The following is a 27,803-nucleotide window of genomic DNA, read 5'->3' on the forward strand; positions in this document are numbered from 1 at the left end:
CCACTGATGAAGCTATTGCTGCTGCTTGTCCAAAAACTAATTAGGAACATTTAAAGAAGTGCTAAAGCCCCAGTGCAAACGGTGCCCAGAGTTAATAACTACAGGTTTAATTTGATGACGATTGCTAACGTTTCCGTGACTTGAGGTTGGGACAGTTGCATTTTTTCTTCTTCTTTTATTTAACTTTAGTAAATCCCATCAATATCAGAGCTGGGAGCCGGGTGGATGCACTGATGGTGCCGGTATAGCAGGTGCACTCAAACCTGCTGCACAGCTTCAGATAAAGATGCTGTTTTTTTTCTACTGAGCTTGCTGTTTTTATTCCATTTCGATTTGTCTTTACCTGCAATTTCAACACATGTAGTAAAGTGAGCTTACTGAGTCATTCGAATAACACCATTCTCACCAGCTGCGGCAGCCAACTGACGATCGGCGACCTAATCCAGCGCCGCCGACTCCGTTGGTTTGGCCACAGTTTTCGAATGGACCCGAGCCGCTACACCCATGGCCTACTCTGTTTGACCCGCCCCACCGATTGGAGGGTGCATCGAAATGCACCAAAGAAGACATGGATGAAACAAATCCAGGATTATTTGAAGGCCCTTCGACTTGACCTCGAGCAGGCAAGAACCATCGCCTTAGAAAAGCGTGGAAGATAATTGTTGGTCAAGCAAGAGAACCTGCGGCACCTACAGCAGCGTACTGGTTGTGCGGCAGACCACCGCCGCTGGTCGCCCGCTAAGGACAAGAAGAGGAAGAGAGCCTACGGGAAGTAAATCTAATCTAGGGCAAGATTACTTGAAACCATCAGCTTCACTATGAGGAGGCAGTTTCTAACTTCTGCATGTCAGAATGAATTACTGTAGCAACAGCATTTGTCTTGGCACTTATTAAAAGTTTGGTACTGACCAGTCTGGCATAAGACCAAGTTATATCAGTCCTTGTTTCCCATCCCTGGTCCGAGTGACAGGATTCTTATTCAACAGCAGCAGGCAGCTGGAGCTCAGCTGGTGGAACAGGTTGTCCTCTAATTGCCAGGTTGAGGGTTTGTTTGACAGCCAGGGCATGTTGCTAAAGTCAAAGTTGCTCCCAATGGCAGGTGAGCACCTTTCACGGATGGTCTGACACCAATAGTGTGAATGAGAGAGAAAATAATGTATAAAATAAATTGCTGTGGTTACCACTAAGATCAACCATTTAACCCATACCACACTGAAAACCACCTTTAACCCACTACAATGCCCGCAAACCTTCATTCCAATTTAGGAAAGATGCTCAACTTTCGAACCATGACTGACTACTCTCTAAACAGATTAAGAGGATAACTGAAGAAGTGTTTTGCAGTGGCACTTAATATCCAACCCCATGGTTTCCCATCTCATCTTCTTCTCCACATGCTGCAGCTATGACAGTCTGATTCACAGCTCTCTGCTGTCCCACCCGCCTCCCCTTTAATCTCTCCACCAATATCTCTCCTTACTCTTCTGCATTTTTGATCTTTGGATCTGAGTCCACCCCCGTCATCACCATCCACCCCCAAAAACAATTTTCTGTGGCATTAGTAATATCTTCTACTCTTTTCTTTAAGCTTGTGTTTACCTCTGCAGACTTGCCCTGCTTCACTGTCTCTTTCTCTCTGTCTCTCTCTCTGACCCCTGTCACAGTCAGTAAAGTTCTGATGAGAAGCTACCTAACACTGCATTGTCTGATCAGGTGTTGTTGAGTAAGCGAGTTTGCAGCCTCGATCTCTTGGGGTCAGCTTAATGCTATCCTCTGCTGGATCTCTCCTTGTAACCCGGTCTGCTGCCTGCCAGCCAGGCCCTACATTTCTGCTCCAACTGTTGACTGGCTTCTCCAGTGCTTACACCTACAACATACTACTGTACCTCCATGCCAAACAGCATTTTCAATGCTACAAGATGTCCAGGTCTGCACTATATTTGCATGCATTAGTGTCTAATGACTCAGCTAATAGTGTTACTATTTTTAATGTGTATTAATATGTTTATGGTAAAACCTCTCTGAAGCCTACTAACATTTTTCGTCCACCAAAATCAAGATATATGGTTTATCTGAATTTTTATCTGTATCTCATTTTATACCTACCTGCTAGTGCTTGTTTTTTCCAGATCTGTTGTCCGTGTGCTTGTTTGATTTAACTTAGAAAAAAGGTACCAAAGTTAATCTGCAGGGCCAGGGAGTTTGATATCCTTTCACTTTTCAAGTCAGATTCAACCTTGAACAAACCAAGAGGGAGATTATTGATTAATTGCTATACATTAATGAGCCAAATTGATCTGAAAGAAGGGCAGGAGTATAGATCCCTGACAGGGCAACCACTTGAAAGGGTTTTCTGTACAGTAAGGGACTATGCAGGACACCCAGAGGAAGGTGATTACACGGTAAAATCAGGTAGATGATCATCCTTTCTGTGATTTGTGCCAGCCACATTTACAAGTGGTGGGCAGTAGCAGTAATAAATTTAGCTTGTGTCTGCTGGTGTGATGCTAAAATGACAACTGAAACTATTCGCGGCTCAAAAACACTGCAGGAAGAGAATTTACATGTGGAGACAGAAAACATATAATTATATTTTTTGGCATCAGAGTATTAACTTGTGCAAATGGCTTTTATATGTACATGTTTTTAAAAGATATGCACTTGTGTTATATAATGGAAGTTTAATCTCCAATCTCTAAGCCTTTTTTTAAATCCATAGAACTTATATAAGATATTTACATTGCATATCCTTCCAATGTCCCCATGGTCCACACAATGCTATATAAAGGCCTGTTATCTCCCCTCCCCCCAGTCCATTTGCATACACTTTTGCAGATATTACTTTCCTTGCCTATGAGTGGGAATGTTACCAATAAAACAATCTAAAGTTTAAGTATCTTTGCTTCCCTACTGGCAGGGTCGACACTTTGTTGTTGTGGCTCTGAAATTATTCAGCTAACTCTCCAGTGACTTTCATGCGGTCGTACTGGGAGTCTGGCTTCACCTTTCGGATTGTGGCTGTTAACTGTAGTCCTTATTCTGCTCTGTGAGCTCGCTGGCCAGCCTAAAAAGGTGGACAACTGGTTGTACTTAAGGCTTTTCCTGGGTGATCAGGCAGTAGAGTACTTAGATGTATATGATGGAGCATTGTCCCGCATTATTGTTCTCTCTGCTTTAAATGCTCTATACTCTCTGATGTCCCAAATTGTAGACAGTCCAAATAGCTCATCCTTAAAGGAAGCAACCAATACCAATACCCTCCACTGTGCTTTCATCTGGTCCATTAAGAGTTACTCTCATTTTATCTGTTCATCAAATCTTTGAAAAATCTTGCTTTGTGAAATCTTGATGCTTCCACCATGTGGCCATTTTATGTTGGCCTTATTTCTGAGCACTCCTGTCATTCTTATTCATTTTAATTGTTTAAATGTAAATGCACAAAAAGACCAGAGATCAGACGATGGCGCTCATATGGGATTTCTCTACTCATTTTGAGCACTCAAAACACTATACAAGCCCTGTTCATGCATTTTAAGTACTATTTTTAACTTATCAGTCAGACTACAATGCATGCATCAGGGGAACTCAGGGTTCAGTATCTTGTCCAAGGATAAGAATCACGTGCAGATTAGAGGAGCCGGGGGTCGAACAGCTCACCTTCTGATTGGGGAGATGAGCTGCTTTACTTCCTGAGAGTTTTAATTTTTTATGTCAAAAAACCCTCAAACCACCAAAAGTGGTGGTGGATTGTAACGCTTTCCATCACATTACATTTTTCTATTACATCTTTAATATTACCTCATTACAGTACTAACTGTATTAACATTGCTACTGTTCAAGCAACTGTTATTACTACTAACACAAAGCTAGCTTGATTGTCAACAGGTAACAAAAGCAGTAATAAGCGTTGTTGCTATGTAGCATCCATTTTTACCCATACCTGTCACTGTAGAAGTATTCTTTGGGCTGTTTTTCACCAGCTTTTCTGCTGGTTCTGTGTTTATACTTCAACACTAAAAGAAAATGTGTGCGCCTTCATTAGCATAGGGATTTATATGGCTCTGTACTCTCAGGTTTACATTTTTAACTCATAATTATGTGCATTATTTTTGTATGACGACCCCAACACTGAATGTCACACAAAGCTTAAAGCTCAAACAGCAGATGGGATATCTGGTGATTTTCCCTGAAAACACGATTAACTGTACTATATGTGGTCATAGTCGGTTCATTCATGTCCACATCAAATCACAAGCCACTGCAGCTCAGACAACTCATTATGTAAACAATTTACAACCCATTTCATAGAAAACAGGAATCGTTTAGGCTACACTGAACAGATGCATAGTGAGGGGAATTTAGGGATGCAATATTTTTTTCATTGTTATGTCACATCTGTTAAATCTGAAAATTTTAGCAATGTCTTGTCAAAACAGACATGGTTTCTGAATAGTTCATTGGATGTGACTGACAGGAAGTTATTCCCGTTTTAATGATATGCGGGCTTAAATGTATTAAGCCAGTACAATCTTATCATCAAACAATACCACCAACACAATTAAAGAAACTCCAAGAGTAAAACACTCAGATGCTAAGACCAAATGCAGTAAATAGTGTGAACTAAGATAAATACAGCAAAGCAATATTTTGGCAATGAGGATCCCGTTGAAGCAATGTAGACATATGTGAACAAAGGGATGCAGAATGAAATGAAAGTCCTCGTCAAGCATGAAGCACTGCTCTTCGCTTTTGATTCTCATGTGGGGGAAACACTCTGAATTCACGGTTTCTTCTCCAATCAGCCGTGAAGGTATGTTTCCTCTTTAAGAATGATGTTTGTTCAGCAACATATTCTGTAGCATACTACTGTCGCTATTTGTGCACCAATGAGCCTAAACATTTCGAAGTCATCAATTCATTGCAGCAGTCACACCAAAGAAGAAAAAAGTACTTTGAAAATAAATTTAAAAAACATGATTTTTCTCCTGAATTAAAGCACACAAAGGTAAACATATAAGGAAAAGCAAAGACGCTTACTTTGTACGAAATGTTAAAAAAATAGCAAGCCATCATATAATGAGCACTATCTTATGAGCACTAATACTACAAAGCTTTTGTTTTGCATCCTTAAAGTGGTAAGAAAGAAAGGAATCTTAGCATCACATCACACGAATCTCTGTTCAGAGACTCAGAGCTGAAGTTCTGCTTTCAAAGACCAAGCATATCAGACAACCTGACAGAATTAAGCCTGCACTGGGATTGCAGTGGTTTTTAGCTATTTTGACAATTTATTGTTTGTGCAGGTCTGCATAATTATGTCTGGAGATGCAAAAGCTCTGTTATGTGCATGTAAACTCATGTCAGAGTTTTGTCTGACTAAAAACTTGTTTTATTTTTATTATGCAGACTTGAGAGATGTGGCGACCATTGGGAGAGGTGAGGATGCAGGAGGTGGCTGAGCTGAGAATGACTGCTAATTTGAAACTCAGATATGACAATGACAAGTGTGAATGGTTGGGTGTGAGCTTCACTGTTCATTAGAAATAAATGAGGACTGACAAAAAGAACTCTTAAACTAGTAAACAAACATGTGGGTCTGAGAAATACAAATGCATTAAAACTGCTTACTTTGTCATTGATTTTGCACTAAAATGTGTGTGTGTGACTAGCAGGAAGCTACTCCTTTTGAATGATATGGGGGCTTAAATGTATTGATCCAGCACAATTAATTCTTATTATCAAACAATACCAGCGGCAAAATTTAAGAAGCTCTGAGACTTAAAACAACCAAATGTAGTAAATAGTGTGAACTATGATAAATATAGTAAATAAACCTTTTGGCAATGAGGATCACGTTGACGCAATATAGACATATGCAAACAAAGGCATTCCGAATGAAATGAAAGTCCACATCAAGCATTAAGCTCTGCTCATCAATTTTTACTTTTCATCACTTTTCTCACTCTGAATTCACAGTTTCTTCTCCAATCAGCCATGAAGGTATGTGCCCTCTTTATGAATGATGTTTGTTCAGCAAAATTTCCTTAAGCTGTGGCTACCATTGGGAGAGGCGAGGATGCAGGAGGCGGCTGCACTGAGAATAACTGCTAATGTAAAACTCAAATATTACACTGACAAGTGTCAATGATCAAGTGCGAACGGAGCTACAATGATCATCATTGTTTGGACAGGGAATAAAAGAGGACCAAACAATGTGAAAAAGGACTAATAACAAAACCCTGTGAGTGTCTTTCAGAATGAACGTTGAATTGGAAAACTTTGTATAAAAGTGACTTATCTCATTTTAGTGCATAGGTAAATTTTCCATTTACATGAAGTGTGAAAAGTAATTTTAGCCCAGTTTTAAGATAACAGGTGTAGCTCTCACCTCTGGTACAATATCCCAAAATATGGGTGAACAGAGAAGCAAGATGGAAATGATATTAGTTGACTCACCTGGTCTTTTGTCATTTCGCCCTTTTCGACCTCCGCATAGCCGTACTTTGGAGATCAGGACAAGGATCTGTTTCTGGCACAGGGACTTGTTGCTCTTAGGACAGGGCTTGCGCTTGCTGGCTACCGGTCGGTTGGCTTGGTCGTCCTTGACCGCCCGTTTCTGTCTAATGAGAGAGCTGGCGAGAGCTGCCATCTTCCCCCCCTCTCACCTTTGGGAGGGGGGTGACTTCCTTCCCGGTACCCCCTTTGCTGGTTTGGCTTTTGCTTTCCTCAGTACACTAGAATAGGACGAATGTTATAAAGAAAACCCCACAGGGGAGATCGGGAGTCTAAGTGGGTTAACAGGGAAGAGTTTAGTTTGAGGGTTCCCTTGGAGAGGGATGAACTGGATAAGATGCAAGTTCACATGCAGTCCAATGTAATGGACCAAAAAAAAAAAAAAAAAAAAAAAAATCAAAATCTGACAGTAACAGATCCCAGGAAAAAATTTTTTTTAAAAGTGATACAGTCACATTTTCAATGTAAAACTTTGAGACCAGCTTTAAAAAGACAGACTTTTCCAAAAGGTTACGCTCGAGACATGATTCTATCCCGCTTCCCCACTCATCTTTCACATCAAAATGTGGCCTGGCAGCCAAGTACAAAATGTTATATTGCAAAATAACTAACCTACTTTAAACAGGCGATACAGAAGAGAAAGAGCTCAAATTAATTTACGTATAAAAACACTTTTAAAGAAGAAAAGTAGGCTCATTTTGAATGCTAGGAAGCTCTTAAAAGCGCAAGAAAAACCAAACTGTTTTTCACCATTCGTGCATTCCATGGCGGTCCAACTTTGCCTCCCATTTAAATGTGGCAGCGTGGAATAATGAGCCGAGAGTCCAAGCAGTAATCCAGCTGACTTAAATCCAGAGGTAGCACAGCAGGCGGGACACTGACGGTCTTTGTCGGAATGAAGCCGGGAACGGAGCAGAGACATGGACACAGACAGGCAGAGACTCCTCTTCTGCCTCCAATGGCATGCCTCTTTCCCACAGACCTCACCAAAACCCCCCTCTTTCCTCCTCCCCTCCCCCCTCCTCCTCCCATCCAAAGTCAGCGAGTGGTTGTGAGAGTATGTGTGTGTGAATTCCAGCAGCCACCATCAGTAGAGGTGACATTCATGACAGAGAGAGAAAGGAAGGGGGGGAGCGAGAGACAGCAAAAGAGACTGAGGGAGGGGAGGGGAGGGGGAGGCAGAGGCTGTGATGTGTAAGAATGAGCTTGGCGGGGAAGACGGAGGAAAATGTGGGAGAAGGACGTCTTAACAGCCACTTCACCGAGGCTACAATTTTGTTATTTCACAGAAAACATCCCCCTAAAAAAACAAACTAGAGCCCCCCTGAAACAGAGACACAGCGCCAGAGTAGGAGAAAGACACCAGAGAGTGCTGGAGGTGCAGATTGTGACAGTTCTCTGTCTCCTCGAGAGGAGCAGCATCACCACGTGCTACCTTCCTGTCACATGCACCCACTCACACACACACCCAACACACACACACAGAGCAAATCAGCATATTTTGTAATGGAGCCTTCCCTGCTGTATAATTGCTCATCTCTAGTCTGTGTTTTTCTTCATCTCCCTCTTTGAAACTCACTTACATGATAGTAATCTCCATATTCTTCTTTGCTTCCTTCAGCTTTACATATACAATTGAGTGGGGGGGGGGGGGGGGGGGGGTGTCTCTGTACCCTGAAACTGACATTTAGTGTCTGACATAGCCGACTGCTGGCTTACACTAACCCTGACAGAAACATGAGTTAGGACAGATTGAGTAAGACAGCTAGCCCTGCCAACACACACATACTGTCCTGCTCTTCCAAAGGCAGACTTTATGTTTGAAATTTTAGAAAAAGAGCAGGTCTGATTAAAGTTTTTCCTTTATTTCACTGAATGGAATGAAAACAACCCATGCATTTGACTGCATTTATACACGAAATGTCATGAATTTGCTTGTAAAAGTAGATATATATAAATTATCTTAAAAGATTTGGGCCATAATTTGAAAAAGCCATCAATGAATCTGTAGCAAAACTGGATATAAAAACACTAGACATCTCTGGCCCAACCCCTCAGACTCAGAGCCAATAAATTAACTTATCTGATTGGCAATCAATCCAGTTTTATTTGACACGGCACCTTTTTACAAGCCAGTCGCTGGGGAAACCAGCAGTAGAGGCGACTTCAAAATGCAAGCTCAATTCAGATCGTTTCTAACAATGCCACGCAAGGTCACTGTCTCTCAGAACTTGATTGACAAGTGACAGCAGATGTTTAGTCTCAGCGACGGACGAGGGCATGCCTGGGGCAGAGGAGAGAGAACCACGCATGAGATAATGCAGTTTGTATTGATGTGAAAACATAAAAAGGATTTTTTTTTCTAATGATCCTCCCCTCCCTTCCAACAATCCCCACCATTTCCAACAATCCCCAGCCACTCCCTAGTCTTACTCTGGGTTAAGAATCAATCTCCTAATGGACATTGCATTGCACACAAAGGTTGTTCTTCTTTTTGCTTTTCCCAGTCACAAGTACATGCCAAGTTACACCAAAAGAAAGCTAAGTAGGGATTCTTGGGACATTATACTGTCTCAAGGTTAAGAAACGTGTCCAATATTATAATGAAATATCACGCTATAAACTTAGAGGACTCATTAAGACCCAGCATTTTTAAATTTCTTTGTAAGACCTACTGTATCAGCACAAAACCAAACTAAAAAAAAATAAACACTCATTATGCCAGAACACTTTAATATCCTGGTTAGAGTCAATTACTTACCATATCACTTTTGCCTCAAACACCTAGCTAGGTTCTTATACCCACAAATGCTCACACAGGAGACTCTGCCAGCCTTAGGATGTTTTATTCAGGAAGGAAAGAAACAGTAAATCTAAATGAAAGTAAGAATGATAAAAATAGCAAATGAGCTTTCTGTCAAATGTACATGTATAAATTCTCATCATCTGAATAATATACAAAAGAGGATTAAATTATGTTTTGCTAAAAGCAATCCATTGCACAATCCCTGCATGCATATCAAATTACATGGAAACGGGGGGTATTAACAGCATATCCTCTTTTAAAGGGCTTTATACAGAAATGTTTTTCCAAGGATAATGATTCTCAGGTTTTGGTACATTCCATGTTACTTAACAGTCTTTTATAATCTTCCCTAGATAAGCCAGATGGATGAAAGATAGATGGAAAGGAGGGATTGTTTATCCATCTTCATCCTGAAAAGTAATTACAGTTGTGAAAAGTACGTAGCTTGGACAGCTATTAGTTGGCTAATAAAAGTGCACCAGGTTGCAAAAAACCCCATAAGTAAGACTCTTGAAACTACCAAACTGATAGCTTGGCTGCCAGAAAAGATACATCAGAACAAGAGTATAATTGGTCTGCAAATGTTGTCCAAGGAGTCATAAAGAGCCTACTCTCAGCTCCAAGGGAACAGCAGCACAAAGACTGAACATCCATAAATGACACTAAGTAGTGATGCAAGGATATCTGGGAGAAAGAGACATTACACAATACCATTGGCTTTGGTGGATGGAGCTAAGATATACAGTAGCTACCAAGAATAAGAAGATCACAAAGGTGGTCCACTGCCTGGACCAAGTACGATCCAACTCCTTTTGGCCGAAACACCTAACAGATATCTGTGATCACCTGGCAGAACAATTGTATGAGCTACAAAGAATAGGCACACCCAGACCTGCCAACACAGAGCAGAACAATGCTGATGAGGATTCACACAAGGGTAACTTCCAGCTACTGGCGAGTAACTTGCCTTTCCGTAGGATGGAATCTCCTGTAAATTGAGTAGGCACATAAGCTGACACATGCCCAAAGCTCAGAATGGCACTGGAAGCAACGCCAGGAGATCAAAGCACCAGCTAATAGGGGAATCAACATAATCAGTGCCTTGATTGACTATAAATAACCCTATCACTGATGCCCCATACATGTCATCCACCTTATTGCAGAAGTGAAGTGACCATCAGCCATCTACATGGATGACATCAAGCCATATGGCAAGAGTCAATGAGACATTTGACACACTAATCCATCCAACATCTATATGATAGCAAAGAAAGGGCAAATAAAAAGTCCTATCAGTCATTAATTAAGCTGGCCATATAAGAGGTAATAGATTGACGCCAAGACGTGAAAACTTCTCACTGTTCCATGCGAAGAGGGTCTATGTGCAATCAAAAGAGGGAGGATGTGGATTAGTGTGTGTCACAATCACGACTGAGAACGAAACAAGAAAAATACATCAAAATGTCCCTCTGTGAAGAACTGCTATATGACTGCCTCAGGCAGCAGAAGACAGATGACCTGGAGGAGGAAGATAAAATATAATAGAAGACCCAGCCCCTCCATGAATGCATCATCTGCAGATACTGGCAGACATCAAGATATTCTTCCAGAGGATAGAAAAGGCCACCCTGAAGAATAGCACAGAGTCTCGGATCACGACAGCACAAGAACAAGTCCTAAGCACCAGATCCGCAGAAGCAGGCGTCGAGCACAGCAGCCAGAACCCAATGTGGTGATCCAAATGAGATAGTCCAGCTATCTCTCTGTCCACTCTGTCCACTGTAACAGAGTGTAAGACAAAACAAACCCTGAAAGCCTTAGCCAGGTGGATGGCATAGCATATAGCCACATTTGTGTAGGAGCCCCAAAGTCCTGATGGAACACATATCTAAAAGTGGTTGAAAATAACCAACAACTTCAAATTCCAGACGGACAACCAGATGCTGGCTAACCAACCAGACACTGTGGTGGCTGACAAGGAGCAGAAGACTGTGACAGAAGTCTCCATCCCAGCTGAACATTTTGGATTTCTTATCAGTATAGATTATAAAAGTTATTTGGAAATAAGATGTTTGTTCATTTCCTCAAACGTATGATTGCTCATCGGACACTTTGTCTTGCAAGATCTTTTTCAGACCCGAGTAAAAGCAGTGAGCTTGATAACGCCAAAGCAATTATTTAATTGATGATTGGTTATTTATTAAAGAACTGCAAGAAATGTTGACAGGGATTTATATACGGATGGAAATACAGACAGTAAAGCTGCTGCAAGGTGCTCCTTGAAAACGCTGCATCATTGAACTGTGATGGAGTATAGCTACCCTGAACTTTAGACATGCGCCCATGTTTATGTTAACACATAGATACACACACACACACACACACACACACACACACACACACACACACACACACACACACACACACACACACACACACACACAGCCAGAAAGAATTAAGCACATCAAAACAATTGGCCCAGTTCTGTCTCTTTCTCCCTCCTCTCTTCATCACTCTCTCTCCTTCAATCCTCTCTCAGCTCATCATACTGTCCACAGATGACAGGAGGTATTCTTCGTAATCCCCCTCCATTATGCGACCATGTAGAATCCGAGGCCCGCTTCTTGCATACAGAAATATTCTTTCCTGTGTCCATGACCCACGGGTGAGTTGCCCATTAGCTTTGAGCTGCACATATCATTCTCAGTTTCATTGCTTTTTTTTAACAGTGTTCAGACCATTCTGGTAATTAGCTTTTAATACTGATTATTCGGACAGATACGGAATCTCGTTTTTTATGTACAACACCTCCTGAGTTTCATTTGCAGACACCTGGTTTCTAATTAAAGCTAGTTATGCTGATTTTTTTTTTAAATCATTCAAGTAGTTATGTTATTGATAATTTTGTTTCCAATATATTCCCAGTGTACAGAAAGTTTATTTAGGAAACAGTCGTCTGTTATCAGATAGAGTACCATCTTTATGCAGTTTCCCACAAGAACAATCATCAACACAACAATGTAAGTATGACTACCACAACTTTACTATGTTTATAATTGATAAATTATGGCTATTATGTATTTATTCAGAATTGTATTATGCTTATGGTTTGGGGATAGTGTAAGTATGTTTTATTGTGTGACTGTGTTAATGAAAATTTTATTTCTACATACATCGTGTGCTTAGATGTATCTATTTATGTTTTTGTAACCATGCTAATGCCATGGCTCTAGATATGTCTAGTTGGCCTGTCATTTGGCCAATCTGTCATTCAGTTGTCCTGGTCTAGACAGAAATATCTCTGTGTGGTGTTAATGGAAACATTTCATGACTTTGTGGGCAGAACAGTCTGCAACATTATTGAGTTTAATGATCCCCTTTCAGTGAGGACATGTGCAGAATACTGGAGCTACCTAGCAAAAGTTTGAACCATAAATTATAATATCAAAATGATAACAATCACCTACCCCAATTTCTTAATTGAGAAAGGTGCTTACCTTATGTACATGGTGAAAGCAACTTTGGTGCAACTTTCTGCAAAAGCACACAAAACACAACAGAAATAGAAAAAAACACAACAGAAGAGTTTCTGGGGATACGGCAATGTGACGGACCAGCTACGAAAGCAACAGAAACCAAAGTAAACTAGCACTGAAACAGGCTTAAAAGAAACAGAGGATTCATCAGTGCTGTAAGAAAGAAAACAATGTAATTTAATGTGTTTTCATCACATGTTGAAGAGGCATTCTTGCCATTAGCCATTTACTGTTTACTTGTCACTTTGCAGCTTTTCCGTCACATATTGTCTCCCAAAAAACAAAACGTCAGTTTTGTTACATGATTTTAAATTTTTTATATATATTTTTTTAAGTCTTGCAGCATATTTTTCTATTTCTGTTGTATTTTATTCAACTCTCTCTCATCGTGTTTTGTGTGTTTTTGCAGTGTTTTCCTAGTTGCTGGTTGGCAATGGGCAAAATGCTCAAAGTGTGTTGGCTACATCCATGTTTCTCTATGGTGTTCACTCAATAACTGTGCCTCTTTTATTCTGCATGCTAATTCAGCACTGGCATGGGTATCAGGTAGCTAGCTAAACTGGACAGCTACTTGAAAACATATTCAGAATTTATGTTGTCCATCTATAAAGCTGCTAAAGTTACAAGAGCCATGCAGACAGAGAATTTTGCCATCTTTAGGCTCTATTTGAACCTGTTTGCACCCCTCATGAACACTCTCACAGCAAACTAGTGTTTCCAAGCAGACTACAAAATATTATTTGAAACACGGATCTTACTGATCTTATTACTATCGTCACTTCTTTACAGGAATTGCAAATCCTGCTTAGAATTCTTTTGAAACATTCAACTTTTCTAAAGTTTTTTGTGTCAGTAAACCACAAGAATTAACAAAAAGGAAAACACACCCATCTTCTCTACATAGTCTTTGTACTTGTACGTGATGTTTTTCTCATTGTCTTTGTCTACGCTGTTGCCTGAGGTGAAGTCTTAGCAGGTAGATCTGTAAGATTAAGCTTGACTTTTTCAGAGTAAGTAAAGATTTCATGATGAATATAGATTTTTGGAAAGCCTCTGTGTTTAAAGTTTGCTCTCACCACAGCTTGTTCAGCCATCACCACACTAAAGCCCTTCCCTTTGTCCTGTGTGATCCCCTTCCATACTGAGTCTGACAGTGCTGCAAATTTGCATTTATGTACCCACTTTTGAGGGACTCAAGAAACTTTGGGCATATAGAAAGAGAGGCAGAAGATATAGCCCTAGAATAAAAAATGTAGCAATGTGGGAGTCTTTTGCAAGTGACAGTAGGTCCATGCAGGGGGAGAATTCTAAGGGATGGTAGGTACCACTCAGTTGTCCAAGGACTTCAGACACTGGGATGGAGTACAGGGTGGGACGAGGCCAGATAGGTACTTAACAGCAAGGTTATAAAGCTTTTGCAGGGGGAACATTGTGTTTGCAATATTGAGATATATAAAAAGTGTTACAGTTTTAATTCTGGATACTTTTAAAGAAAACCAAGCAAGAAGGAGATTCTCTGTGTCTGATTTTAATCCTCCATTCATCTGAATGTCAGGGCACTCAGAACAAAGTGAGATGTTGTTTAATTCCCCCAAACTAAATTTTCTGTCAGTGAGCATTAGACCTGCGAGATGCAGTCTATAAATAATATTTTTTTTAAACCAGTTAACTGTGACACATCTCTAATGCTTTTGTTTGTTTTGTTTACAGTCACTGTAATGTGTTGGTAGAATATGAATTTAACCGCTCGCATGCAACAGCAGTATTTTAGTGTCATTAATACAAGCTGGGGATCATTATTACTTCTCTTTTTCCCTGCTTGCCAATATTTATCCTCCAGTTTCTATAAAACAGAAATAGACCAGATTAGGGTGACCTTTCATTTCATGGTTCAGGAATGGAAATGAAACGTTTGGGTTTAAATAAAGACTCCTGATTTATGAACCAGTCTTGCTACAGCCGATTCTCATCATCCCCAAAGGATTGGGGTTTTTTTTAGTGAACACAAACGGCTCAGAAATGCAATCATGGTGTGTTTACATGTTTACAGACCAGAGGTGATACAGCAGATATTTATTTATTTATTTTTATTGCGTGTTCTCGCATTTATGAAGAGCGTTCACAGAGAATCAGTTCAAAGTAGGAATACAGAAATGGCAGCAAAATGAGGTCGAATAAGTGGGTTTTGAGATTGGCTGTGTGTTCAATATAAATATTGATTTTATGTTTCTGGAGATCTCTCAAGTGTCCCATCAGTCTTTTTTGGCATTTCACTACACAACACTTACTGCAAATTCTGAGAATAACTCACTGTGATTGACTCACCAAAACTAGAATGACCTTATATATATGTGACGCTGGTATAGATTTACACACAGTGCTGTGTAACCAGCATTATTCATTTAGCTGTAAGAATGTGATTCAGACATCCAGTTAAGGTGGTTGAGGAGAGAAGCGGTAGGCGAAAACTGGCATGTCAGATGGGCACCTCCCATCGCAGATGTAATGAATTAGGATCATAACGTCTCTAGAAGGCTCTAAACTAACCAGGACCACCCCACCTGCTCTCAACACAGTTTCAGTAGATTGTTCTGTTTATTATTACAAATATTCTTCAAATGTAAAATCAGACGGCAGCACTTCTTCTCTACTCTTTATTCTCATTAAAAAGGCATATATGTGAAAATATAATCATACTACTACTGTACAAAATAGCAGTGCTGATTATCTCATGTTTTTGTTGTTGATGTTGTTTTTTTCTAATCATACTTATGGTATTAATAAGCAAGTCCTCAAGAGTAATAATGCCCAAACCACACTGCATCGTGAGCCATGAAGCACCAAGCAGGCAGACATGGGGTGTATAAAAATCACAGAGTACATATTAATTAATGTATTTATGTCTCATAGGAAGAAGCATATTTTGCTCATCTTAGACATGCCATCCAATGTTTTCACTGACTTGCTATGCTGATGAAGTTGAAGAATATTTCTACCCTCCTTATCTACTTCCTTCTGCTACACTGATAACTTCAATGATTTGTGTTGGGCTCTGAAGGTTGCCAAGATGTGGGTGATCTACAACTTAATATGGTTCTTGAACATTTTGTCCAAACACACATGGAGCCAGAGCTATATCAGCTGCTTACAGACATAGTGTGAAGAGCACGAACCCCACCTCCTTAATCAACTGAAAATACCTTTTCTTTATAACTGTATTTCTAAGAATGCAAAAAATAAAATTAAGGAAATATGGCAGGAAAATGCTAAGTGCATTAGTAACTCCGGGGATGGCTATATCGTTCCAGCACTTTGGTTAAGAATGAAATATCTTGAGAATTTTTATGGGTTGCCTTTTTTGCAATATTCAAGAACCCCACATGATGAATCTTATTAAAATTTTAAAATGAGCCGACTTGATGAAGGAGAAAGTGGTGTACTTATCAAAATAACAGTGTAAGTGCAGGTTTGAAGCACTAAACAGCATGACAGTTCAGATCAATGAGTGGCACCTGAAGGAGAATTGCTGTGTTCTGATATGAGGGTGAACTCTTCTATTAGAAACTGATGGAACTGTTTGAGACTGATGAATCATCCCAGAATGCCAGAGTTACCCACAGAAGGGCTGCTTCATTAGAAACAAGTTTGCTGAATAAACCTGAAATCTGTGTATAATTGTGAACTTGTGGGATGAAAAACAGTTTTTACAACAGAGTTTGATCAGCTTGTAAGTTAATGAAGTTACTGTTGTTGTGCCACATGTGTACATGTGCAAATTTTAAGTATTTTCTTTTTCTATGCCATGTGAAGCTACAGCTATTAATTACTGTCTAACTAACTACCAACTAAACTACTCAACTACTTAACTTACTGACCTGGTAGCCTGGCTGCCCCTGGGTGGGTCCGGGATGGGCGTGAGGTTCTGGGGGTGCTCCGTCTCTGGGCTGGGGCCCTGGCCAGGCCTCGGGGGCTTGGGTCCTGGTTGGTGTGTTGCCGGGGTTGTGGGCGGGTGGGTGCATGGGGGCCCAGCCCTGGCGCAGGGTGCAGCCGGTGCGTCGAGCCACCTGGGGGGCTCTTCAACTGGTGGGGGAGATTGTCACATCTTGCAGGAGCTTTCCGTTCTTCAGGAACTCTCTCTGCAGGAGGGGGAGATGCAGGAGAGGTGGAGGAAGAGCTCAGCCTGGGCGTCTATTGTCTTATGTAGTCTGGAAGATGAGTGGATGGTGGGGTGGGTGCAGTTTTCTCTGTGGTGGGGTTGGGTGGACTGTCCCGGGCTCTGTGGGGCCGGGAGGCGCTGCTGCACTGGGCCCCGGTCTGGATGGGCCTGGGCCCCCTTTCCCTGGTGGGTCGCGGAGTATGGGGGTGCCTACTGGGGTCAGCGGGGGAGCTGGCCCCAGGGAGGGGTCACTTGCCCCTCCCTTCCTTCCCTCCCCATCTCCAGCTGCCTCCCTCTTCCCGCTCCAGCACAACCACCCACACAAGCAGGGCCTTGGAGTAGGGGTATGTCACCAGGGTGCAGAGGAGGCTACCCCCCGTCCCCTTCTGGCTGCCTCTGCCTCAATTTTATCCCACAACTTGGACATTCACATTACTCAGACTCTCATTACACATACATATAGGATCTTGGGGGTGGGCACGATACACGGAATCCAAATTACCATCAGGGTGTACACCTCACCCCTGGTGTCGTTGCAGACCTCTCAATTTTAAATACACGTAGACATTGAGGGCTAGCAGGAGGGACTATGCGCTTACCTGCTGCTCTCTGGCAGGTAGCTCCATGCCCTCCTGGGTTTTAAATGCACCTTAGAACACACATGCATCAACACTACAATGAGCGGGTGGAGGGAGGTTTGGAGTCTACTCTCACCCTCATTCTCTGCGGCCTGCTGGAGCGGGGGGGCTAGGAGGAGGAGTTGGCCGTCCGACTGCGGTCTGGAATCCACGTTGGTTGAGTGTGGAGAGAGAGTGATATTATACCCATCTTGTCAAACTGACAGGTCATGAATTATTCATGAGCTCCGGAAGTAGGAAGTAATTAAGGAAGTAATAAAAATATGATATTCATAAAAATATGATATTCATAAAAATATAATTGATTATTTAGAAAGTTTCTTATATATCAAAATAGCATTCTTTTATTTCTTTAAGCAATTAAATTGTTTTTATTTTTTTATGCTCAAAAAACGCCATCTGGTGGCGGGTCAGTGTGTGTGTGCGCGCGCGCCCGCGCGCGCCCGAGGCTGTGTGTCTGGGCGTGCGGGGGCGCGCCCGTGTCTCCGGACCGTGCTCTCTCGGGCTCCGTGCTCATGTGTTTAAAAATGTATTAAACCATATTAAAATTGTTTAGTTAAACTTGTGCTTTTGTAACGTTCAGTATGGCCACAAACACATGCTGCATGCCTTGGGGGAAAACTTTATTTCTATTTATATGCATTTGTAGATTTAGAATAAAACTCATACTGATGTGACAATAAAAGTGATTTGATTTGATACTCAGAAAAAACTCGCGATCCCCTAACCCTAACCCTCCTTAGAAACATAAGCAGGGAAAACTCCTTAAAAAACCCTCCGCGTTTTCTCCAAAACCCTACAATAACTTGTTAGGGTACCCCCTCTATTCCCAAAACCTTATATTCGATAACAGGGGAAATCCTTAGTCTTTTTTCTTCAAAAACTTCCCTCTTACTAGCAACCTCTAAAATTCAACGCACACTCTAAGTTCTACCTCGCTCTTAATCTCCGATCCACAACTTCTTGCAGAGCACAATTTTTTCCTGCTTGTTCGCTCCCCGCTCTGCTCCCGAATGCGCTGCTTACCTCGTTCGAAATTTGCGCCGGAGACCAACTCCCCCCCTTACTTCGCCCCGCTGCCAATCACATAACTATTGCACCGCTCCCTTCGCACCCCGGTTAGCCAATCCGCTCCAGGTCCGATTTTTATGATCTCCCGCTCAGGTTAAGACTACCCCCGAGCTCCCAGAAGACCCCTGCCTTCAGCCATATCAACAACTGGAACCGCTCAGACTGCTTGCGAGTTCGCATAGGGAGCGGCCGATTTCAACAGCAACTTGCGTCTCTTTCCTTATCCGCATATCATTCGGTAAGTGTTAATCTTCCTCTCTAACTACATTTTTGCATTTTCCTTTTTACCATTCTGTCAATCCTTTCATTTAAAAAAATAAATAAATATCACAATGGTTTCTAACACGTACAATACACCATCCATCCATCCATTCGCCTCCACTTATCCTTTTTTCAGGCTCGCGCGGTGCGCTGGAGCCTATCCCACGTACAATACACTTTAAAATATATATAAGCTCCACTTTTAACTCCCGTAAAAGTTTATACATTACATGTCTACATCACCTATCATGGCCTCATCAGGTATCTCATATCATCTTGTTATTGTTATGTTATGCTCCTTTGATATTTTGCTAGTTTGCGTGTTTTAAAACTCTTTTTGTTTTTCTTTATATTTTTAGACCCAGATGTGTTAACCTGATCCCTGCGAAACACCAGCTCTGCGTGGATTTTGACCGCGAGTGACCGGATGTTGTTTCCGGCCTGAGGTTGCCTGAAATGCCGTGAGGCTCGTTTGAAAGATTGCGCCCGAGACCAACTCCGCCTCCAAGGCATGCCTACCTTTAGCTGCCACCAGTGAGATATCAGAGCCGGGCTCCACATATCCAATCAGGAGCACGAGCAAGACAGCTTTTGCAGACTCTCCAGAAATATACAAGTCCTTACCAACTGCTCTGCAACCCAGTGTTTCTGGTCCCCTCACTAACATCGCTTTTTGAGATATTTTTTATGAACCACCAAAAAAGCAATTTTACCCCACAGTACAGAAGACTGGGTCTGAGGGCAGCAGCGGGGACAAATGATTGTAATGAAGCGACGGACATTTCATGGCTGGTCTTGCATAATCGTGAGTTATTATGTCATATGGTGATAAGTACATAGTTTTGCAAGAGGCATACAAGCACTGTGGAAAAAGTAATCATAAAACTGTTTTTGTGAACACCCTACGTTATGCTTTAAAAAATGTGATACATGTAATGTGATCATCAAAGAACATGATTTTTTTAAACTTTTATTCTTATGCTTTTAAAGTATGTCAGATTATCTTAAAACACTTATTTGTATGTTATAATGTTTTTCTTACACCATGTGTAATTTTTATAGACACCTTATTCATTGTATCAATGTGTAATTATGTATCTTTGATAAATAAATAAAATATTTAATCTTGTATTTGTGTACTTTCTGGTGATTCAATAAAAAATTTGTCACATATCGCTCTGATAAACACAGATGGCTGAAAGAAATGTTTGATGGAACAAAGGAAACAAGTGTCTTGCTGCTAAACTTTTAAGTCACCATGGTTTAAATGAGAAAGTCTGTATGTAAAACATGAAAAACTCCATATCAGTGATATCTACAAAGGTGTACTCATTTCTTTGTAATGGTACTTTACTGTTCCAATGAAACAAAAAGAAAATCTCATTTTTAAAGTACATTTTTCGGCCATCCTGACCTATTTTCAGGGGCAAGAATGTTGATGTTAGACTGTGTTTTAAATCAGGTTGTGATCTTAAACTAACTATCACAGCACTGATTTCAGTTGTAATCTCAATTAGAATCCCAATTTGGCTTTTCTCCAGTCAGTGTTATGGTGAAATTTAACTTGTTCTTTTGTGTAATTGCACATGGCCCAGCAAAGGACCCCTTAGTAAGCTGTACAGCATAAGTTTTCAATTCACTTTTGTCAGAAAACTTCACAGTATGAGAAGTTACAGCACAGTTTCTCCAAACGTGTGGTTCTTTTTCAGCCAGCGTGCTTTTAGAGCATCTACATTAGCTCATGTAGTAAAAGTACAATCAGTAAGTGTACTTTAACATTTGAGATTCCGAGTCACTCTTGCTTAGATCATGTGAACTATATCATGAACCTTTTTTGTATAATGCATCAAACGTGTTCAAATCAGTTTATTTTCAATTTATTTTAACTAATCTAGAGACAAGCAACTCCTTTTTAGCTTCTGTTATGTATTTACCTCTCACACCTTAATCTAGATGTTAGTGTTCTCAGAGTTAACATGTCTCATGTTGCCATGTTGTATTTCTAATACCCAGCCTCAGTGTTCGCCCTGTTCACCCTCAAATCCAAACACCAATGATCTAGATATTCACAAAATTCATAAGGAGATTCTTAAGGTCTTAAGTTTTGTTGTTTTTATGTTTTACAAAAAAAAAACTTCACATTTTTTATATTTTTAAACGAAAGTGACATGCAAGGATATTTTTCTTTAGTGATGTTGCTTCAGCAATCTCAAATACTAATTATTCTGGGAATTTTTATGGTCAAACTATGTGATTTTCCAAATGTGTGTGTGTGGAGTAAAATGACCTTGTTCTTATGATGTTGTCACTGTGAATCATTTAGGATTAACAACACAAATTGTATCGATAGCAGAAACAGTCTTATAACTTATAATTCTCACACGTTACCGCTAGTTTTACAAACGCAGTCTTCTTCAGCTCTGTTTATGTAGCTTTTATGAAACTGATTTTCCATAGTACAAGTAGAATTTAATTTTTCTTTGCTCTCCAGTATAAATGCAATAATTTGCAGGCTTTTTACTGAAACTCTCACAATGCAACACTCAATGCTCAGAGCTTCATATATCAACAGCTCTGAAAATATCTTCTTTTTTAAAGTAATGTAGGACAGGATCTCTCACTCTCTGTGTCTCAAAAAAACCCAACTAAACTGGCAATCACCACTAAACAAATGAAAGTAGTTTATGGCTTTTTTTATCAGCTGCATTTCTTTCATTTATGTATTGATCCCATTGTTTATTGGTAATGCTTTTAGGTCACTGTTTTAGCATGTCTGCCTCACACTCCATTTAAACAGTTTAACAGATAGTGGGGTCTGGTAAGGAAGTTGGGGGGAAGCAGACAACTCCACAGGAAGAGTCTTTTTGTCTTTTCTCCACTGTAAAAGATAGCAAGGCAGTGTGAAACTTTCTTTGCGGGAAAGACAAAACTGAGAGCCATGCTAGGCTCAGTGAGAGACTCTGCTCACCCTCTGCCCCAGCGATGGCAGTCCCTCACCAAGCTTGATTTCTGTTCTTTGTCTTGATTAAAGAATGTTAGCTACCGCTCATCGCTTGTCTGCAGGCTTTATTAAACGGAAAACTTCCACAACAACCTCTAAACAGTGGTTTATGGCTTTTTGTCACCTGCAACATCATGTAACACTTGGATGTTAGATTCTTTTACCAGTCAGTGTTGTTAGCCCCAACCCCCAGGCTCCAGGTGTCTGAGCTCTAACCCTGGCTGCCAAATGTCCCCCTGAGGCCTTTGTGCCTTTTACCACCAGACTAAGTTTGTAGTCCTATCTACTAATATTATTTTATTTTTTTATTATAGCACAAGGTTCAGTTAGGTTACTACTTTGACTTCCTCAATTTGAGCACATTTCTGACCCGATACTTTATCAAGCTTTTACTCGAGTGTTTTTGACACTAGCAGCTGTACTTCTACTTAAGTGAAAATTGCCTGCAATTTTGCCACCGCAGTTGCCACTTTTCTGGAGTTTGTACACTTTTTATATTGAAACGTTCAACGTTTTACGTGTTATCCTTGATCACAGTTCTAAACAAGTTAACTTTCTTCACTTCAAAGTAACCCAAAAAAGAAACTATATGTCCAGTTCTCTTTACTCCAAACCTGGTTTAAGGCTATGCTGTTGTTGTGATATGGCCATACAAATAATATTAAGTTTAATTAATCTTTAAAAAAAATGGCTGCTTCATGGCTACCTGTTCAGAGAATTTGCAGACTTTTATGGAAACTGTCACAATGTAACACTCTCACTGTCAAAACAGGGTTGATCCATGTTTCTATGAACACTGATTAATATATCAACAGCTCTGAAAATCCTTTTTTTTTTTTAAGTAAAGCAGAACAGGATCTCTGTATCTCTAAAAATCCCAACAAAACTGGCAATCACCTCTAAACAAATGGAAGTAGTTTATGGATCTTTATCACCTGCAACACCATGTAACACCTAGATGTTAGACTCTTTTACCATCACATTTGCAAGGGTTTATGTGTTATCCTTGATCACAGTTCTAAATAAGTTAACTTTCTTGACATAAAAGTAGCCCAAAGAAGACAAATATATGTCCAGTTCTTTTTTACTCCAAACCTATTGATCGGAAAACATTATGTGATGCTGGAAGTTTTCATCCTATCCACCTGCAAAACAAGTTTACCTGTAAGCCAACACATTAGACGTAAGCAAATTTGTGAAATTCCTGAACAATGTGCTTTGTGGAGTAGCAGTAGTACTAGAACTAGAACTAGTAGTCCTAGTATTCTGCAGCAACCAGGCTTCAAGAGTGATCACTCTTCTGGCTTTCAAATGGTGAAAACATGTCACAGTCTTAACCGCAAATCAGAAATGTTGGTAAATTTAAAAAGGAATTTAAACGTCAGCTTTGACATAGACACAGACTTTATTAATGCCACACTCAGGAAATTCACATGTTACACATGATTTAGCTCACCTGCTAAATCCCCAGAGCAATAACCCCATCAGCATCATTAGCCTGAGTGTTGATCCTCCAGGTGAGCGTTGTTGTCAGTCAAAACCTTTTTGGAAACTCTTTACAAGAATCAATGTAATTATTTGTTTTACTTGAATCAAATGTAATGGTTTATATACCTGAAATAAAACTTTTTTTTGGAAACCCGTTACATCAAATAAAACTTTCTTGGAAAAGCATTGCAAGAATCAATCGAGTTATTTGTTTTTCCCCGTTTCAAATCTATTGGTTTCATTACATCAAATTAAATAATTTTGGAAACCCGTTACATCAAATAAAACTTTCTTGGAAAAACTTTACAAGAATCAATGTAATTATTTGTTTTACTTGAATCAAATGTAATGGTTTATATACCTGAAATAAAACCCTGTACATGAAGTAAAAGGTTTTTGATCTTGTAAGTTCTGGCTTTAATATTTTCAAACTGTGTCTCATGTGTGTGTATTGTGGCTGCTTTCTACAAAGTTGTGTGTACCTCACAAGTCAAATTATACATTGTGATGGAGCAGTCACAATACACACGCATGAGACACAGTTTGAAAATATTAAAGCCAGAACTTACAAGATCAAAAACCTTTTACTTCATGTACAGGGTTTTATTTCAGGTATATAAACCATTACATTTGATTCAAGTAAAACAAATAATTACATTGATTCTTGTAAAGTTTTTCCAAGAAAGTTTTATTTGATGTAACGGGTTTCCAAAATTATTTAATTTGATGTAATGAAACCAATAGATTTGAAACGGGGAAAAACAAATAACTCGATTGATTCTTGCAATGCTTTTCCAAGAAAGTTTTATTTGATGTAACGGGTTTCCAAAAAAAAGTTTTATTTCAGGTATATAAACCATTACATTTGATTCAAGTAAAACAAATAATTACATTGATTCTTGTAAAGAGTTTCCAAAAAGGTTTTGACTGACAACAACGCTCACCTGGAGGATCAACACTCAGGCTAATGATGCTGATGGGGTTATTGCTCTGGGGATTTAGCAGGTGAGCTAAATCATGTGTAACATGTGAATTTCCTGAGTGGGGCATTAATAAAGTCTGTGTCTATGTCAAAGCTGACGTTTAAATTCCTTTTTAAATTTACCAACATTTCTGATTTGCGGTTAAGACTGTGACATGTTTTCACCATTTGAAAGCCAGAAGAGTGATCACTCTTGAAGCCTGGTTGCTGCAGAATACTAGGACTACTAGTTCTAGTTCTAGTACTACTGCTACTCCACAAAGCACATTGTTCAGGAATTTCACAAATTTGCTTACGTCTAATGTGTTGGCTTACAGGTAAACTTGTTTTGCAGGTGGATAGGATGAAAACTTCCAGCATCACATAATGTTTTCCGATCAGTAGGTTTGGAGTAAAAAAGAACTGGACATATATTTGTCTTCTTTGGGCTACTTTTATGTCAAGAAAGTTAACTTATTTAGAACTGTGATCAAGGATAACACATAAACCCTTGCAAATGTGATGGTAAAAGAGTCTAACATCTAGGTGTTACATGGTGTTGCAGGTGATAAAGATCCATAAACTACTTCCATTTGTTTAGAGGTGATTGCCAGTTTTGTTGGGATTTTTAGAGATACAGAGATCCTGTTCTGCTTTACTTAAAAAAAAAAAAGGATTTTCAGAGCTGTTGATATATTAATCAGTGTTCATAGAAACATGGATCAACCCTGTTTTGACAGTGAGAGTGTTACATTGTGACAGTTTCCATAAAAGTCTGCAAATTCTCTGAACAGGTAGCCATGAAGCAGCCATTTTTTTTAAAGATTAATTAAACTTAATATTATTTGTATGGCCATATCACAACAACAGCATAGCCTTAAACCAGGTTTGGAGTAAAGAGAACTGGACATATAGTTTCTTTTTTGGGTTACTTTGAAGTGAAGAAAGTTAACTTGTTTAGAACTGTGATCAAGGATAACACGTAAAACGTTGAACGTTTCAATATAAAAAGTGTACAAACTCCAGAAAAGTGGCAACTGCGGTGGCAAAATTGCAGGCAATTTTCACTTAAGTAGAAGTACAGCTGCTAGTGTCAAAAACACTCGAGTAAAAGCTTGATAAAGTATCGGGTCAGAAATGTGCTCAAATTGAGGAAGTCAAAGTAGTAACCTAACTGAACCTTGTGCTATAATAAAAAAATAAAATAATATTAGTAGATAGGACTACAAACTTAGTCTGGTGGTAAAAGGCACAAAGGCCTCAGGGGGACATTTGGCAGCCAGGGTTAGAGCTCAGACACCTGGAGCCTGGGGGTTGGGGCTAACAACACTGACTGGTAAAAGAATCTAACATCCAAGTGTTACATGATGTTGCAGGTGACAAAAAGCCATAAACCACTGTTTAGAGGTTGTTGTGGAAGTTTTCCGTTTAATAAAGCCTGCAGACAAGCGATGAGCGGTAGCTAACATTCTTTAATCAAGACAAAGAACAGAAATCAAGCTTGGTGAGGGACTGCCATCGCTGGGGCAGAGGGTGAGCAGAGTCTCTCACTGAGCCTAGCATGGCTCTCAGTTTTGTCTTTCCCGCAAAGAAAGTTTCACACTGCCTTGCTATCTTTTACAGTGGAGAAAAGACAAAAAGACTCTTCCTGTGGAGTTGTCTGCTTCCCCCCAACTTCCTTACCAGACCCCACTATCTGTTAAACTGTTTAAATGGAGTGTGAGGCAGACATGCTAAAACAGTGACCTAAAAGCATTACCAATAAACAATGGGATCAATACATAAATGAAAGAAATGCAGCTGATAAAAAAAGCCATAAACTACTTTCATTTGTTTAGTGGTGATTGCCAGTTTAGTTGGGTTTTTTTGAGACACAGAGAGTGAGAGATCCTGTCCTACATTACTTTAAAAAAGAAGATATTTTCAGAGCTGTTGATATATGAAGCTCTGAGCATTGAGTGTTGCATTGTGAGAGTTTCAGTAAAAAGCCTGCAAATTATTGCATTTATACTGGAGAGCAAAGAAAAATTAAATTCTACTTGTACTATGGAAAATCAGTTTCATAAAAGCTACATAAACAGAGCTGAAGAAGACTGCGTTTGTAAAACTAGCGGTAACGTGTGAGAATTATAAGTTATAAGACTGTTTCTGCTATCGATACAATTTGTGTTGTTAATCCTAAATGATTCACAGTGACAACATCATAAGAACAAGGTCATTTTACTCCACACACACACATTTGGAAAATCACATAGTTTGACCATAAAAATTCCCAGAATAATTAGTATTTGAGATTGCTGAAGCAACATCACTAAAGAAAAATATCCTTGCATGTCACTTTCGTTTAAAAATATAAAAAATGTGAAGTTTTTTTTTTGTAAAACATAAAAACAACAAAACTTAAGACCTTAAGAATCTCCTTATGAATTTTGTGAATATCTAGATCATTGGTGTTTGGATTTGAGGGTGAACAGGGCGAACACTGAGGCTGGGTATTAGAAATACAACATGGCAACATGAGACATGTTAACTCTGAGAACACTAACATCTAGATTAAGGTGTGAGAGGTAAATACATAACAGAAGCTAAAAAGGAGTTGCTTGTCTCTAGATTAGTTAAAATAAATTGAAAATAAACTGATTTGAACACGTTTGATGCATTATACAAAAAAGGTTCATGATATAGTTCACATGATCTAAGCAAGAGTGACTCGGAATCTCAAATGTTAAAGTACACTTACTGATTGTACTTTTACTACATGAGCTAATGTAGATGCTCTAAAAGCACGCTGGCTGAAAAAGAACCACACGTTTGGAGAAACTGTGCTGTAACTTCTCATACTGTGAAGTTTTCTGACAAAAGTGAATTGAAAACTTATGCTGTACAGCTTACTAAGGGGTCCTTTGCTGGGCCATGTGCAATTACACAAAAGAACAAGTTAAATTTCACCATAACACTGACTGGAGAAAAGCCAAATTGGGATTCTAATTGAGATTACAACTGAAATCAGTGCTGTGATAGTTAGTTTAAGATCACAACCTGATTTAAAACACAGTCTAACATCAACATTCTTGCCCCTGAAAATAGGTCAGGATGGCCGAAAAATGTACTTTAAAAATGAGATTTTCTTTTTGTTTCATTGGAACAGTAAAGTACCATTACAAAGAAATGAGTACACCTTTGTAGATATCACTGATATGGAGTTTTTCATGTTTTACATACAGACTTTCTCATTTAAACCATGGTGACTTAAAAGTTTAGCAGCAAGACACTTGTTTCCTTTGTTCCATCAAACATTTCTTTCAGCCATCTGTGTTTATCAGAGCGATATGTGACAAATTTTTTATTGAATCACCAGAAAGTACACAAATA

At 39.6% G+C, this 27,803-nt stretch overlaps 1 protein-coding gene and 1 long non-coding RNA gene across 4 annotated transcripts in view; one reads left to right on the forward strand and one right to left on the reverse strand.

Moving 5' to 3' along the window:
• The window catches only part of fgf11b (fibroblast growth factor 11b), a 52,685-nt gene extending 45,227 nt beyond the window's left edge, over positions 1 to 7,458 (reverse strand). The window contains exons 1-2 of one of the 3 annotated variants that reach the window (XM_080866919.1): positions 7,264 to 7,458; positions 6,457 to 6,734 (exon numbers count right to left, since the gene is read on the reverse strand). In XM_080866919.1, coding sequence (XP_080723045.1) covers positions 6,457 to 6,649 — 193 coding nt within the window. In that variant the 5' untranslated portion in view covers positions 6,650 to 6,734; positions 7,264 to 7,458. Of the gene's footprint in view, positions 1 to 6,456 lie in introns of all 3 variants that reach the window. The other 2 variants (XM_080866920.1, XM_080866918.1) reach the window with 2 other exon arrangements.
• Positions 7,459 to 18,515: 11,057 nt separating this feature from the next.
• On the forward strand, positions 18,516 to 20,110 carry LOC308386924. The gene is made up of 2 exons (XR_013969875.1): positions 18,516 to 18,958; positions 19,341 to 20,110. It is a non-coding gene; the product is annotated as an uncharacterized lncRNA (long non-coding RNA).
• Positions 20,111 to 27,803: the final 7,693 nt, after the last annotated feature.

This window comes from Rhamphochromis sp. 'chilingali' (assembly GCF_963969265.1).
Source record: "Rhamphochromis sp. 'chilingali' genome assembly, chromosome: 19".
Classification (NCBI taxonomy): Eukaryota; Metazoa; Chordata; class Actinopteri; order Cichliformes; family Cichlidae; genus Rhamphochromis; species Rhamphochromis sp. 'chilingali'.